The sequence below is a fragment of the Macaca thibetana genome, chromosome 11 (genome assembly GCF_024542745.1).
Source record: "Macaca thibetana thibetana isolate TM-01 chromosome 11, ASM2454274v1, whole genome shotgun sequence".
Lineage (NCBI taxonomy): Eukaryota > Metazoa > Chordata > Mammalia > Primates > Cercopithecidae > Macaca > Macaca thibetana.
In genome coordinates, this window is record NC_065588.1 from 360808 (window position 1) to 378140 (window position 17333).

The following is a 17333-nucleotide window of genomic DNA, read 5'->3' on the forward strand; positions in this document are numbered from 1 at the left end:
CGCCATTCTCCTGCCTCAGCCTCCCGAGTAGCTGGGACTACAGGCGCCCGCCACCACACCCAGCTAATTTTTTGTATTTTTAGTAAAGACAGGGTTTCACTGTGTTAGCCAGGATGGTCTCAATCTCCTGACCTCGTGATCTGCCTGCCTTGGCCTCCCAAAGTGCTGGGATTACAGGCGTGAGCCACCACGCCCGGCCTGTACTCCCCATGTTTATAATAAAGAAAAGCATTAGAAATAGGCAAGACAATCTTCATGGTTTCAAGGTGAACATCAAAAAAAAATTTCACCACAAGCTGGTGATTGGTTAGATAGACAGGAGCAACTGGAGCAACTCTTTTTTTTTTTGAGACGGAGTCTCGCTCTGTCGCCCAGGCTGGAGTGCAGTGGCCGGATCTCAGCTCACTGCAAGCTCCGCCTCCCGGGTTCACGCCATTCTCCTGCCTCAGCCTCCCGAGTAGCTGGGACTACAGGCGCCACCACCTCGCCCAGCTAGTTTTTTGTATTTTTTAGTAGAGACGGGGTTTCACCGTGTTAGCCAGGATGGTCTTGATCTCCTGACCTCGTGATCCACCCGTCTCGGCCTCCCAAAGTGCTGGGATTACAGGCTTGAGCCACCGCGCCAGGCCAACAACTGGAGCAACTCTTCAAAGCAGAATCACCACGTCAAAGGGACTAGCAATCAGTGTTTACCCAAATCACTGTACACCCAAAGATGATCAGAGCTGCTAAGACCAATCGCACTAACAAAAATGACATAATGACGAAACCAGAGTTTACTAACTTATAATGAGGTTATCATTTTCCAATGACTTTCCATGAAAGTCACATTCCTATCCAGTACACCTACCTTTCTATTTTCAAAGAGTACCTAAAAAGCTGGGTATTCAGCAAACATAAATTCAGAAAAAGAAAGGCAGAAATGGCATAACGGAGAGATAGTCCCTGATCTGTAGAAAAGCAAGAAGTATTAATAGTCTGCCTCTCCAGTCCTCTTCTCTACACAACCCCAGATTTAGTGTCTCTTGGTAACAGCAGTTTTTTTGTTTTTTTGTTTTTTTTTTTTTTTTTGAGACGGAGTCTCGCTCTGTCGCCCAGGCTGGAGTACAGTGGCCGGATCTCAGCTCACTGCAAGCTCCGCCTCCCGGGTTTACGCCATTCTCCTGCCTCAGCCTCCCGAGTAGCTGGGACTACAGGCGCCCGCCACCTCGCCTGGCTAGTTTTTTGTATTTTTTTAGTAGAGACTGGGTTTCACCCAGCGTTAACTGCAGTTTTATCCTGCTTCTCTGATACCCACTTTTGATGCTAATCATTCCCACCCCTATCATTGTTTCCTTAAATGTTAAAATCGCCGGGCGCGGTGGCTCAAGCCTATAATCCCAGCATTTTGGGAGGCCGAGGCGGGTGGATCACAAGGTAAGGAGATCGAGACCATCCTGGCTAACACGGTGAAACCCCGTCTCTACACAAAAAAATTAGCTGAGCGAGGTGGCGGGCGCCTGTAGTCCCAGCTACTTGGGAGGCTGAGGCAGGAGAATGGCGTGGGCCCGGGAGGCCGAGCTTGTAGTGAGCAGAGATTGTGCCACTGCACTCTAGCCTGGGCAACAGAGTGAGACTCCGTCTCAAAAAAAAAAAAACACACAGTTAAAATCAATGATTAGGATTCAGTGCAGTTGTTTTTCCTGTCCATCTATATGTTAACGTACATGGATTAAATCTTAGGAGTTCTAAGGGCACCTCACTTTCTCAGTCTCCAAACTTGTCTTTACTAAAAACCTTAAAAGACCACAGAGAAAAGGAAACGGGTTTGAAAGAGAAGCAAAGCTTGGGAAAAAAAAGAAAAAATAAAAGAAATAGGGGAAGGAGGGAATCAGACAAAAAATAAATTAGGGCATTTTTCGTCTGATGTATTAGGCTTTGAAATTATTTTAGGTTACATGAACACTACAGTAGTTAAACTGGAATGGCTCGGACACTAAGAAATTTATACTCTGGTTCTTAAAGGAATGGTGGGTGAAAAATAAAACCACACTTTCCTATTCATCTCACTTCCACTAACATAAAAATAAAACGTATTAGAATTCATCCGCATGTCTATAAAATTGGTACTACGGTATCCGAGATCACCCTCTGACTGTCATCCCTGTCAAAAACTGCTAAAAATTAACAAAGAACTTTCTAAATCAAATTACACCACATTTCACAATTTATTCTCCATTCATCTCAAAAGTAAATAAAAATATGGCTCAAGTTTTAAAGAACGACAGTATATGAGTGGCCTCCCATGACCAGGTAACTGTTCCACACAGTTAATGCACTTAAAACTCCCATTAAAAATGGTCCATAAGCCAGGCACAGCAGCACACGCCAAGTAGCACTGCTCAAGAGGCTGAGGCAAGATGATCACTCGAGCCAGAGTTCAAGGCTAGCGTGGGCAACATCACGAGACTGCCTATTTAAAGAAAAAAGGAAAAAAAGCCCATAGACATCGATACCTGAGACTTCACACGTCTTGTTCTCTTCGGCAGAGTGTTCATTCTTGTGCCTGGCTCTGGGGAAGTTTGGGTATCAGTGCTGAGAACCTCAGGCTCCACTTTTTCTTTAAGATCTAAATTAGGCATCTGCACACCCTAAAAGATCAGAGCACAGAAAGAGAACAGGTTCACTGATAAGAAATCATGCTGGAGAATCAGCGGGAAAATAATAAATTGCCAATGAATCCCTAAAACTACATAAAACTGGATCACAATTCTCTCTCAAGCTGACATACAGCTATCCCTATCAAAATCCTGGCAGGCTTTTTGTTGTTGTTAAAACCGAAAGCTGACCCTAAAACTTACGTGGAAATGTAAGTTGTTTAGAAATTTTGAAAAAGAACAAAAAAACTTAACACTACTGAATACCAACATTTACCATAAAGCTATAGTACTCAAGACAAGGTAGCACTGGTTTTAGGGTCGATATGTAAATCAATGCAAGAAAAACAGAGTCCAGAAATAAACCCACACATTTATGGTCAACTGATTTCCAACAAAGATGGTGAGTTAAATCAGTGGGAAAAGGATAGCCTTTTAAACAAATGGTGCTGGTACTACTCAATATTCATATACCCCCTTCCCCACCAAAAAATAAACTTACATCTTCACCTCATACTATACACACAAAAAAAGCCTCAAAATGCATCACTGACCAAAATATAAAAGCCAAAACTGTAAGAATTTCTAGATTAAAGCAAAGAAGAAAATCTCTGTGACCTTGGAAAAGATTCCTTAAATATGACACCAAAAGTACAATGTACAGAAGGAAAAAATAAATAAATAAATGGTTCTTCAAAAAGTCACCATTACAAAAATGGAAAGATAACAGAGTAGGAGAAAATATCTGCAAATTATTTACCTGATAAAGGACTTGTACACAAACTGTATAACAAACTCACAAGTATAAGACAACCCAATTTTAAAAAGATCTGAACAGACACTTTACCAAGATATACAAATGGCTAATACGAATATGAAAATAGGCACATCACTAGTCATTAGAGAAATGCAAATTCAAACCACAGTAAGACATGACTACACAACTAACTACAACGGCTATAATTTTAAAACCTGACAATACCAAGTGTGGCCAGGAAGTGGGAAAACCAGAAGCCTCGACATCACTGCTGGGAAAGTAAAAAGATTCAGCCACTTTGGGAAACAACGTGGCAGTTCTGAAAGACTTACACGGGCCAGGTGCGGTGGCTCACACCTATAATCTCGGCATTTTGGGAGGCCAAGGCGGGCAGATCACTTGCAGTCAGGAGTTAGAGATCAGCCTGACCAACATGGTGAAACTCTGTCTCTACTAAAAGTACAAAAATTAGCTGTGGGTGGTGGCGGGCGCCTGTGGTCCCAGCTACTCTACTCAGGAGGCTGGGGTAGGAGAATCGCTTGAACCCAGGAGGCGGAGGTTGCAGTGAGCCAAGTTCATGCCACTGCACTCCAGCCTGAGCGACAGAGCGAGATTCCATCTCAAAAAAAAAAAATTTACACATAAACTTACCATAAAACCCAGCAATTCCACTCCCAAGTATCTACCCAAGAAAAATGAAAACATATGTCAACTTAAAGACTTGTACATGAATATTCATAGCATCATAAACTAGTAGTCATAAACTGGAAACAATCTAAATGTCCATCAACTGGTAAATGGATTAACAAAAGGTGGTATATCCATACAATGGATTATTATTCAGCCATAAAAATTTAGTACAGACATATGCTATAACATGGCTGAACTTTTTTTTCTGAGACAGGGTCTCACTCTGTCACCCAGGCTGGAGTGCAGTGGCACTATCTCAGCTTACTGCAACCTCCATTTCCCAGGCTGAAGCAATCCTCCTACTTCAATCTCTGGAGTAGCTGGGACCACAGGCGCATACCACCACATCTGGCTGATTTTTTGTATTTTCAGTAGAGATGGGGTTTTGCCATGATGCCCAGGCTGGTCTCAAACTCCTGGCCTCAAACGATCCACCCACCTCAGCCTCCCACAGTGCTAGGATTATAGGCATTAGCCACCGCATTCAGACAACATGGCTGAACTTTCAAAACATTAGGCTAAGTGAAAAAAGCTAGACATAAAATCATATTGTATGATTACACCTAGGTGAAAGTTCTAGAAAAGGCAAACTATAGAGCCAGAAAGCAGGTCAGGAATTGCCTGTGTGTGGGGGTGGAACAGGAACCAATTACAAATGAACAAGAGAACTTTGGAGGCTAGTGGAAGTGCTCTAAAACTGGATCCCAGTCATCGTTGCATAAATGTAGAAATTTATTAAAGCTTACCGACTATGCACCCACAAAGGGTGAATTCTATGGTATATAAATTATACCTAATAAAGCTGTTTTTAAAAAATTCATGAAACAGGAGTTTTTCAAAAAATATCAGTCATCAGGTTTATTTTAAATAAATAAAACATTCTTCATTTCCATTATTATCTTGTAAACCATCAAAAATAGCTATGATTTTTGCACTATGATAAACACTTTGCTTCCCCAAATTTTAGTGCCTGCTAAGTTGGGTTAAACAAAGTCTAAAGTTTATACTTGGGCAAACTGGATTTATCAACTTTTTCTAAAAAGAATAATGCATCTCACCATAAGGCTCACGCCAGACTGGAAAAGCTCATACGGGTAGAGAATTCTTTCATAATGTGACTTCAAAAGAGACCCAGTTCCTTTTCCTGGCAGATACCCCAAGCGACTACCCACTTTAGACCATTTCTTCTCTTTGGTGACCATTTCAAAACCTCCTTTGCTGGCAACAATCTGAAAAGAAAGTAAAAGTTGCTTAGAGAAAAAAATGTAGATTCAAGCATCCTGACTCTTAAGTCTTGTCTACTAAATAAAATAATTATTCAGGGCTTAAATTTCAAATTTCCTTTCAATGAATATCTAAGCAAACTGACACCTGTCAACATTTGGGGTAAGAAATAGAAACAATGCTTTTCAGAGGTTTAAAATGTAATTAACATTATGCCTACCTTCAAACCAAGCATTCAAAAATATTTAATGAATACTCTGTACAGTATGTACTATGAGAAAACTAAACACATGTATAGACAATCTACTTAAGGAACTCACAATATGAAATAAGAATAAAAACATAAAAAATTGACATGAAAATAAATGTTATATAATACAAAATAAACATAAATCCTGAAATTAGAAATAACCAAGTAACTTACAGAACTTAACAAAAACATCAATCAAACCATGAATACAGAGGACAGTTTTGAAAAACAGGCTATAATTTTTCAAAAGGACAAGAGTTTTACATGGAAGATTATAAAGAAACACTGAGGAAAGATTACCTTGCAGTAGATTTACTGATATGGGGTACAGAATATATTGAGGTAGAAAATGAGATAAATTGGCTAACTTGGCTGAATGGTCACATCAAGCCAGGCACTCTACAGAATACGTATTTCAAAGCTCCTTAACATCCAGGAGCTGTTATTATACATCTCTTAGGCTCTAAAATATAGTCATGCACCGCATAACATTTTGGTCAAAGACAGACCGCATATATGACAATGCTCCCATAAGATTATACCATATTCTTACTGAACCTTTGTGTTTAGATACATACACAAATACTTACCATTGTGTTACACTGCCTACAGTATTCAGTACAGTAACACGCTGGACACTTTTGTAGTCTAGAAACAACAGGCTATGCCACAAAGCCTAGGTGTGCAGTAGGCCATACCATCTGGGTTTGTATAAATACATTCTTTGATGTTTGCACAATAATGAAATCCCCATGTTTTTCAGAATATATCCCTATCATTAAGTGACACGACTGTAAAGGCAGTTTTCAATTTCACTGAGAATAAAGGGGACTGTGACACAGTGTTCGAACTCAGTTTCTCCTATTTGATTTAGTATATACTACTGTATCTTACTACATAAAAAAAGTTAAAGCCAGGCACAGTGGCTCACATCTGTAATTCTAACACTTTGGGAGGCCAAGGCAAGAGGATCGCTTGAGCCCAGGAGTTCCAAACCATGCTGGGCAATACAGTGAGGCCCTCATCTCTACAAAAAATTTAAAAATTAGTTGGGCAGGTTGGGCAGGGATCCCAGGACTTTGGGAGGCAGAGCTAGGCAAACGGCCTGAGTTCAGGAGTTCAAGAGCACCCTGGGCAACATAGTGAAATCCTGTCTCTTCTAAAAAAAATATACAAAAAACTAGCCAGGCGTGGTGGTGCACGCCTATAATCCCAGCTACTCAGGAGGCTGAGGCCCAAGAATCACTTGAACCCAGGAGGCAAAGGTTGCAGTGAGCTGAGATTGTGCCACTGCACTCCAGCCTGGGCAGTAGAGTGAGACTCCATCTCAGGAAAAAAAAAAAAAAATTAACCAGGCAGGTGGTGTACCTGTAGTTCCCAGCTACCTGGCAGGCCAAGGCATGAGCATCAGTTGAGCCCAGGAGATCAAGATCGAGGCTGCAGTGAGCCATGATCACACCACAGCACTCTGGCCTGGCTGACCCTATCTCAAGTGACCCTGTCTCAAAAAAAAAAAAAAGTTAAAAGTGACACATAAAATTACCATATGATCCTGCAATTTCACTTCTAGGTATATACTCAAAGAACTGAAAGGAGGGACTCAAACAGATTCTTGCACACCAATGTTCACAGCAGCAACATTCTTGAGAGTCAAAATGGAACCAACCCAAGTTTATCAACAGATAAATGAATAAATGAAATGTAGGACAATAAACATACAACGGAATATTATTCTGCCTTAAAAAGAAAATTCTGATACATCCCAAACAAGAATGAATTTTGAAAATATAAGTAAAATAAGCCAGACACAAAATGATGACTACCATAAAATTCCACTTACATAAGCTCCATAGAGTAAGCAAATTCATAGAGACAGAAAGCTTAATAGAAGTTGCCAGGAGTGGTGGAAGGGAGGTGGTCCTGGAACTACACAGTGGTGATAAGTGTACAACACTGTAAATGTACTTAATGCCACTGAACTCTGTATTTTTAAATGCTGATGCTATATACACAATTAAAAAAAAAAGACGAAAAGACGACTCTGGAGCCGACTGCCAGTATTCAAATTCCAGTTCTGTCACTTAATAGTTATATGACCTTGGCCAGGCCTGGTGGCTCACGTCTGTAATCCCAGAACTTTGGGAGGCCGAGGCAGGCAGATCACCTGAGGTCAGCAGTTCGAGATCAGCCCGGCCAACATGGTGAAATTCCGCCTCAACTAAAAATACCAAAAATTAGCCAAGCATGGTGGCACACACCTATCCCAGCTACTATGGAGGCTGGGGAAGGAGAATCGCTTGAACCAGGGAAGAGGAGGCTGCAGTCAGCGAGACTGCACCACTGAACTCCAGCCTGGGCAAGAGCCAGACTCTGTCTCAAGAAAAAAACAAACAAACAACAAACACAGTTATATGACCTTGGCAAAGTCACATAATTTGCAATTCAATTTCCTCACCATCATCAAAATAGTAACAACAGTGCCTACACCTCATTATGAGATTACTGTGAGGACAAATGAAATAAAATATGAAAAGCACCAGGATAAAATACTATACCAATGTTGCTATATTATAAATGTCTATGAGTGTGGACAAATGGAGGGAGAGGGTACACATACTAAAAATAAGTGAAGGAAATGTTTTCAACTCTTATGCTTTATGATGTTATTATAAACAAAGATGAACCTATGGCCAAAGTACAAATTTCCTCTAGCGAATTATCTGAAAGCTTGGTAGAAACACAAATTCATATACACAAGAGTTGAACACATCTCTAGTTCTTCAGCTTCTCTTATCACCCTTAAAGAAGCCCCCTCTGTTAAAAGAATCAACCAGGGGAAAATTACACACACACAAAAATTATTTTTCAAAGTTGGTAGTAAAGAGAAAGACACAACGAAAGTGGTTTAAATAGAGGGCTGTCTGGAAGCAACTGGATGGATTAGAGTGTCTTTCATTCAACAGGTATCTTTCCAGTGCTTCTCTACTGCCCGCTACTATTCCAGGTACCTGGGATACATTTATGAATAAAACAAAGATCTTTGTCCTCATGGAGCTTACAATCTAGTGGAGGAAGACAGACAAAAAACAATGAACATAATATATAAATTGTGAAGTGATAAATATTGTAGAAAAAATTTAGAAAGCAGTCAAGGGGCCTCCAGGTAACACAGTAAGGATAATCTGAAGTATTAAACGATCGCAAAAAGCCTCATTATAAAGGTGAAATCTAAGCAAAGACTTGAAGGGAGTGAAGCAGTTAACTAGCAGATATAAAGGGAACAGACAAAGCAAAGGCTCCAAGTCAGAAGCATGCCTGGAGCATCTGAGGAGAATAAGGAAGGCCATGTGGCTAAAGCAAAGTGAACCAGCAGGGAGGAGAAGTAAAGGAACTCAGGGAGGCAACAGGAGCCCTCTTATCTTTACTATCCCATACAATAATAAATCTGACATCATAATCTGCTTTGTATTCAAAGCGTTTCAAGCTGAATTTCCCTTAGTCATGATATACCTGCGTGGATCCAGTCATGATGTCCCACCTAGTTCTGGTGATTAGTAGCAGCCAGGATATGGCCATGACAAAGGAATAAACTATCTCACAAAGAAAATAAAACCATTACTTTGGCTCCATGCATACAATACTCTAACAATCTAACCAAAAAACTCACAAAACCTAATACCTGTTTTTCTTTGGCTGGCAGATTCAAAGATTATCGTGCATAATTAAAAAACACAAACCAGGCAGGGCACAGTGGCTCATGCCTGTAATCCCAGTACTTTGGGAGGCCAAGGCAGGTGGATTACCTGAGGTCGGGAATTCGAAACCAGCCTGGTCAACATGGTGAAACCCCATCTCTACTAAAAATATAAAAACTAGCTAGGCGTGGTGGTAGGCACCTGTAATCCCAGGTACTTGGGAGGCTGAGGCAGGAGAATCACCTGAACCTAGGAGGCAGGGGTTGCAGTGAGCTGGGATCACGCCACTGCACTCCAGCCTGGGCAACACAGCAAGACTCTGTCTCAAAAATAAATAAAAATAAAAAATATCAACCATTTACTCCAAACATTTGCCATGTAGTGCATCACAACACTGTCCCCAAAAATACCACTATAAACCATGCTCTATAAAAAGACACACGGCATGCACTTGAACTGAACACAATCAAGACAAGCCCTTTATCAAAACTTGACCAAAAAGTAGTATTGCTCAAGACCAAAACGGCTGGGAATAGAGACAGTTTTAACATACCTGGGGAACAGTCTTCTACTTAAAAGCTCCCTCTAAAAAAATCCACTAAAAAGACAGGAAAGAAACAAAAAGGTATCCTCTCAACAGGTCAAATAGACCAAGAAAGGAACCAAATACAAACAAATGTAAACAATATTTTGAAGCTAGTGATAACTAACAAGCCAAAACAATAACAAAAACAGACAAACAAAAATTACAAGTTTAAAACTAAGTGCCTTGCAACAGAAGAAAGCCAGAGAAGCTTTTGCAACATAGAATCTGGAAAGGCTTAAGAGGACCCCCTTCCTCCTTTTTCTAAAACAAGGAAAAAAAAAACAGAAAGTCTTAAGAAGTATTTAAGCAGCAGTACCTCTAAAAGTAGGGAAGTAGGGGCGGCAACGCAGCAGAGAACAGGACTGTGAAAACCTGTATAAAAGCACTTAGACCTCTCCAACCCCAGCAGAAAACTGGAGATTTACTCTCAGCAGAGTAAGGGATGCTGAACTAAGAAAGCTACAGGTAAGGAAACTAGCGGACCAGCCTAACATGTCTAACATCTAACTAATAAAGAGTCCAAAAGAAGAGAAAAAATGAGTACACAAAATTATCAAAGAATACAGGAAAAATTAGAAGAATTGAAAGAAATGAGTTATCAGATTAGAAAGGTTACTGAGAGCCATAAAAACAGTGAATGAAAATAAACTCATACCAATGCATATCACCGTGAAATTTCAAAGCCCTGGGAATAAAGATAACATTCTAAATCTTCAAGAAAAAAAAAAAGTCACAAAAAAACAAGAATATAGCATCGTTCTTCTCACCAACAAGACAATAGAGTAAAGCTTTCAAAATACTGAAGTAAAATGATTTACAATCTAGGCTCTTAAACGCCACCAAACTACCAATAAAGTATAAGAGTAGAACATTTGTACACAAGCAAAAGGTCCTAAAAAATGTGTATCCCATTAACCATCTTTCTCATGAAACTAGCAGAAGAAATGTTTCACCAAAATGAGAGTAAACCAAGTAAAAGGAAGACTTACAACAAGGAAAAGAGGCCAAGGAATTCCCAGAATGATGGCAGTAAAAGGAATTTCCAGACTGACAGCTGACCTTAAAAACACATCCAGTCAGGATGTGAGAGTAAAAAAGACTCCAGGAAGAATGGCTCCAGGAAAATAGCTGATAGATTATCTGACGGGTAGCAGCACACCGAGAGATGTATACTTCCACTGGGAAGTTTGAAAATACATTTTTCATGGTATTAATTTTAGATTAACAAAAAATTAATGTAACTACACTAGAAAGCGGATGACAGACATACATATGGGAAGATTTACACCCATTCTCTTACACTCATTCTCCATCTTTAACAGGAGGAAATCAGTATATGATATTTAAAATGAGAAATGAAGAAACAGCATAACCAGCATATTACTTGGAAATACGAAGATCAAAATCAGAAACAGCTAAAAGAACTGAAAGTGGTTAGTTCTGAGGAGTAGGAATGGAGGTGGAGATGAAGGGAGATGCGGATTTTCATTTTAAGCCGCCTTTTTTTTTTTTAATAGACAGGGTCTTATTCTGTTGCTCAGGCAGTGCAATCAGAGGTCACTGTAGCCCCTATCTCCTGGACTCAAGGGATCCTCCAGCTTCAGCTTCTCAAGTAGCTGTGACTACAGACACGTGCCACCACACCCAGCTAATTTTTTACGTTATTTGTAGAGACGGGGTCTCCCAATGTCTAGACTGGCAGGTTGATCTAGAATTCCTGGGCTCAAATGATCCTCTTGCCTCGGACTCCCAAAGTGCTGGGATTACAAGTATGAGCCCACTATACCCAGCCAAAGCCTTGTTTTTTAAAAGTGTACTACTTTAATAAAAATAAAAATGTTTTGATGAGAAGGGCTAGACTGAATGCTTCTTGCTGAAGTGGTTATAAAAACTGTAATTATTCCGCTGGGCGCGGTGGCTCACATCTGTAATCCCAGCACTTTAGGAGGCCAAGGCGGGCGGATCATGAGGTCAGGAGATCGAGACCATCCTGGCTAACACGGTGAAACCCCATCTCTACTAAAAATACAAAAAATTAGCCGGGCGTGGTGGCAGCGCCTGTAGTCCCAGCTACTCAGGAGGCTGAGGCAGGAGAATGGCATGAACCCGGGAAGCAGAGCTTGCAGTGAGCCGAGATCGCGCCACTGCACTCCAGCCTGGGCAACAGAGTGAGACTCCATCTCAAAAATAAATAAATAAATAAATAAATAAATAAATAAATAATAAATTGTAATTATTCATATAGAAGTCCATTAAATTACAGGCATTCCAAGTAATACTTTTTTATCATCAAAAATAATAGGGAGAAAGATGAGGTGATTTAATCAAAACAGGAAACCATCACATTGATGACTTAATGACTCAGAAGACTGAAAATTTGCTTCCCGTCAAAAAGCAATAGTTATCATAGTATTTTCAAATCATATCTATAAAAAAAACTCAATAGATGCCAACAAACCGTCAGCCAAAAATAACCTTTTTTTAAAAAAAAGGGCACACCTAACAACCTTAAAACATCTGAATTCTCAGTATTTTCTGCAGTTTTCAGCCCAATCCTTTTGCTAGAATAAAACGCCAAGTTAATGAAATAAATAGTCACCCATTGATAACGGTCAGAATAAATTACCTTTGTGAAGAAGTATTAACTGGAAAGGAGATGAAAGAACCCACTAGGGTGCTATAAAAATGTTATATATCTTGATCTGCGTGATGGCTACAAAACAGATGTATACATATATGAAGATTTATTGAACTGTACACTTAAAATTTGTGCATTACACTGTAAGTTATACCTCAATGTAAAAGAAAAAAGTTAATGTGAGAAGCAGCAATCTCACAATGACATTTAGGGAACAAAGTATTATAAACAAAACTAACTACAAATCAAAGTGTGTCTGCCTTTTAGCTTTAAATCAGTTTAGCATTCTCACAGGTTAGGGGAAAGAGATGTCCATGAGGACTTTAAAAAACCCACAAAAGACAAGACTCCGATAAACCCTCAGAAAAGCACACTTAACCTTTAATCACAACGTATTTTCAACAAGTTTTCTGAATATTTAAACAAAGCATACTTTACTAGTAGTATGAACCTTAAAAGGAAATTAGTTTCTCAAGATGGAGTTAAACAGTCTGGATGACCAATGTTGTAAGGAGAATTGTGAACAACTAAGTATTCAGATTAGGTTACCTTTAAAAGCCTCTTCCCGATTTTGAAATCCTACGACTTTAGAAAACCAGAAAAATGCGGCCGGGCACGGTGGTTCACATCTGTAATCCCGGCATTTTGGGAGGCCAAGATAGGAGATCACTTGAGATCAGGAGTTTGTGACCAGCTTGGCCAACATGATGAAACCCTGTCTCTACTAAAAATACAATATTAGCCGGGTGTGGTGGCGTGTGCCTGTAGTCCCAACTGCTCCTGAGGCTGAGTCAGGAGAATCACTTGAACCCAGGAAGCGAGAAGTTGCAGAGCGCTGAGATCGTGCCTCTAGCCTGGGTGACAGAGGGAGACTCCGTCTCCAAAAAAAATGCAATTTAGCTTACCATCAGATTAAACCTAAGGTTTACCTTTTAAATGGAAAATCATGGACAGAGAAAATTTCAATAGATTACTACTCATACTATTAATAAACACTTACTCTGGTAAATTCCTTAGGGTATTTATGAAAATAGAGATAAATACTGGCCAGGCACAGTGGCTCACACCTATAATCCCTATACTTTGGGAGGCCAAGGTGGGCAGATCATTTGAGGTCAGGAGTTCAAGACCAGCTTGGCCAACATGGTAAAAACCCCATCTTTACTAAAAATACAAAAATTAGCCGGGTGTGGTGGCACACACCTTTAATCCCAGTCCCAGCTACTAAGGAGGCTGAGTCACAAGAATCACTTGAACCTGGGAGGTGGAGGTTGCAAGTGAGCCAAGATTGTGCCACTGCATTCCAGTCTGGGCAACAAAGCGAGACTCTGTCTTGAAAAAAAAAAAAAAAAAGTAGAGTTTCATTAAAGAGTACCACAACATATATATTGTTATTAATGATAAAAAAAAATCTTTGAAAAAAATTTTTTTGAGACAGAGTTTCGCTCCTGTTGCCCAGGCTGGAGTGCAGTGGTACTATCTCAACTCACTGCAACCTCTGCCTCCTGGTTTCAAGCGATCTCCTACCTCAGCCTCCCGAGCAGCTGGAATTACAGGTGCCCACCACCACCCCTGGCTAATTTTTTGTATTTTTAGTAGAGACAGGCTTTTTTTTTGAGATGGAGTTTTGCCGCTCTTGTTGCCCAGGCTGGAGTGCAATGGCGTGATCTCAGCTCATTACAACCTCCGCCGCCCAGGTTCAAGCGATTCTCCTGCCTCAGCCTCCCAAGTAGCTGAGATCACAGGCACGCGCTACCACGTCTGGCTAATTTTGTATCTTTAGTAGAGACGGGGTTTCTCCATGTTGGTTAGGCTGGTCTCGAACTCCCAACCTTAAGTGATCCGCCCGCCTGAGCCTCCCAAATTGCTGGGATTACAGGTGTGAGCCACTGTGCCCGGCTGAGACAGGTTTTCACCATGTTGGCCAGGCTGGTCTCGAACTCCTGACCTCAGGTGATCCATCCACCTCAGTCTTCCAAAGTGCCGGGATTGTGCCGGGCGCGGTGGCTCAAGCCTGTAATCCCAGCACTTTGGGAGGCCGAGATGGGCGGATCACGAGGTCAGGAGATCGAGACCATCCTGGCTAACACTGTGAAACCCCGTCTCTACTAAAAAATACAAAAAATTAGCCAGGCGAGGTGGCGGGCGCCTGTAGTCCCAGCTACTCAGGAGGCTGAGGCAGGAGAATGGCGTGAACCCGGGAGGCGGAGCTTGCAGTGAGCTGAGATCCGGCCACTGCACTCCAGACTGGGCGACAGAGCGAGACTCCGTCTCAAAAAAAAAAAAAAAAAAAAAAAAACAAAGTGCCGGGATTACAGGCATCAGCCACAGTGCCGAGATAATTTTTGAAATTTTTTTGTATTTTATTCATGCTATACTCAAACACATTCAGAATCTTAAACAGCATCACACAGCAAAACTTAGTAGGTAAGTTCTGACTGAATAAAAATTTCAAAAAAGCAAATTATTAAAATGAATTTTTATCATAATAGTTCCCTATAAAAAGAAACCCACCGGCCGGGCGCGGTGGCTCAAGCCTGTAATCCCAGCACTTTGGGAGGCCGAGACGGGCGGATCACGAGGTCAGGAGATCGAGACCAGCCTGGCTAACACTGTGAAACCCCGTCTCTACTAAAAAAATACAAAAAACTAGCCGGGCGAGGTGGCGGGCGCCTATAGTCCCAACTACTCGGGAGGCTGAGGCAGGAGGATGGCGTAGACCCGGGAGGCGGAGCTTGCAGTGAGCTGAGATCCGGCCACTGCACTCCAGCCTGGGTGACAGAGCAAGACTCCGTCTCAAAAAAAAAAAAAAAAAAAAAAAAAAAAAAAAGAAACCCACCATCCAAATTTAGCATAATTTGTTTTTTAGTACCATACGTTTTCATATAACTACACTAGACAATTCTTGGTACAGTACTTACTTACTAACATCATTACCTGATTAAAAAAAGTCCCAAGCTGTATTTTAGCATAAGACCATACTTGCCAAATTTTTTGTAAGAGAATTCTGACCTGACACTAATTTTAAAATGTATCATAAAAGATAATTTAACTATGGTTACTCTGTTTGTTTGGAAACAGGGTCTTGCTCTGTCACCCAGGCTGGAATGCAGTGGTGTGATGACAGCTCACTGCAGTCTTGACCTCCCAGGCTCAAGCAATCCTCCTGCCTCAGCCTCCTGATTAGCTGTGACTACAGGAGTCCACCACCATGCCAGGATTATTTATTTTTTAATTTTTTGTAGAGATGGAATCTCACTATGTTGCCTAGGCTGGTCTCGAACTCCTAGGTTCAAGCAATCCTTCTACCTCAGCCTCCCAAAGTGCTGGGATTATAGGCATTAGCCACTACACACCACGAATTATTCTCACGTTTTTCCTTAAAAGTGAAATCTTACTGGCCAGGCACAGTGACTCATGCCTGTAATCCCAGCACTTTGGAAGGCCGAGGCGGGTGGATCACCTGAGGTCGGGAGTTCGAGTCCAGCCTAACCAACATGGAAAAATCCTATCTCTACTAAAAATACAAAATTAGCCGGGTGTGGTGGTAGGCACCTGTAATCCCAGGTATTTGGGAGGCTGAGCAGGAGAATCACTGGAACCCGGGAGGTGGAGGTTTCAGTGAGCCCAGATCACACCACTGCACTCCAGCCTAGGCAGTGACTCCATCTCAAAAAAAAAAAAAAAAAAAAGTGAAATCTTCCAAAAGTAACCGCAATTTAAGAATAAATTTTTATTTCAAAATAGTATATAAATTATAAGATATGAAAGGCCACAAAAAGTTGTTTTATAAAATTTCTCAGATAATTAAGCAATAATAAATTGTATTACTGTATTAACAAAACATATTTCAGCCAGGTGCGGTGGCTCATGCATGTAATCTGTAAACTCAGCACTTTGGGAGGTCGAGGTGGGCGGATCACGAGGTCAGAAGTTCGAGACCAGCCTCACCAACATAGTGAAACCCCATCTCTACTAAAAAATACAAAATTAGCCAGGCGTGTTGGCACATGCCTGTAATCCCAGCTACTCAGGAGGCTGAGGAAGGAGAATTGCTTGACCCCGAGAGGCAGAGGTTGCAGTGAGCCAAGATCAGGCCATTGCACTCCAGCCTGGACAACAAGAGCAAAACTCCGTCTCAAAAAAAAAGAAAAAAAGCATATTTCAAGGTTATTACAATCTCCGCTTGCAGGTCAGTTAGTTTTTTTCACATTAGGGAATATAATGTTAAAAAGTTAACACAATTTGGGCAAAAACTTGTCTAAACTCTTCACCGTTAGGTTTCTGAGCTATTATTCATCCTACCGAATAATGATAGCCTCGGTGAGCCATTAACACTACACACAGGTACGAACAAAACTAGTATCTACCACACGTAAGAATGCTGAGGAACACGAGTCCCTTTAATATGCCAGATTTTCTTTTTCTTTTTTTTTTTTTTGTTAAGACAGGGTCTCACTCCTGTGACCAAGGTTGGAGTGCAGTGGTGCAACCACAGCTCACTGCAGCCCTGACTTTCCGGACTTGCGATCCTCCCACCTTAGCCTCCTGAGTGGCTGAGACTACAGGTGTGCACCCACGCCCAGTTAGCTTTTCTGTATTTTCAGTAGAGATAGGGTTTCAGCATGTTGTCCGGGCTAGTCTCTTAACTCCTAGGCTCAAGTGATCCTCCCACCTCAACCTCCTAAAGTGCTGGGATTACAGGCATGAGCCACCGTGCCTGGGCCAAATTTTCAATTAAGTAACAAAAAAGGATGACAAGCTCAACACAGAACATTGTACACTCAGCACAAGATAATATTAGCAGGCTAGAGTAATTTATTTTGCATATTGTATATCACAGAGCCTGATAATTTT

The 17333-nt window shown here is 41.0% G+C and overlaps 1 protein-coding gene across 1 annotated transcript in view; it reads right to left on the reverse strand.

Moving 5' to 3' along the window:
• The window catches only part of KDM5A (lysine demethylase 5A), a 93826-nt gene that overhangs the window by 70135 nt on the left and 6358 nt on the right, over positions 1-17333 (reverse strand). The window contains exons 4-5 of the mRNA XM_050747025.1: positions 5142-5312; positions 2496-2630 (exon numbers count right to left, since the gene is read on the reverse strand). Coding sequence (XP_050602982.1) covers positions 2496-2630; positions 5142-5312 — 306 coding nt within the window. The remainder of the gene's footprint in view (positions 1-2495; positions 2631-5141; positions 5313-17333) is intronic.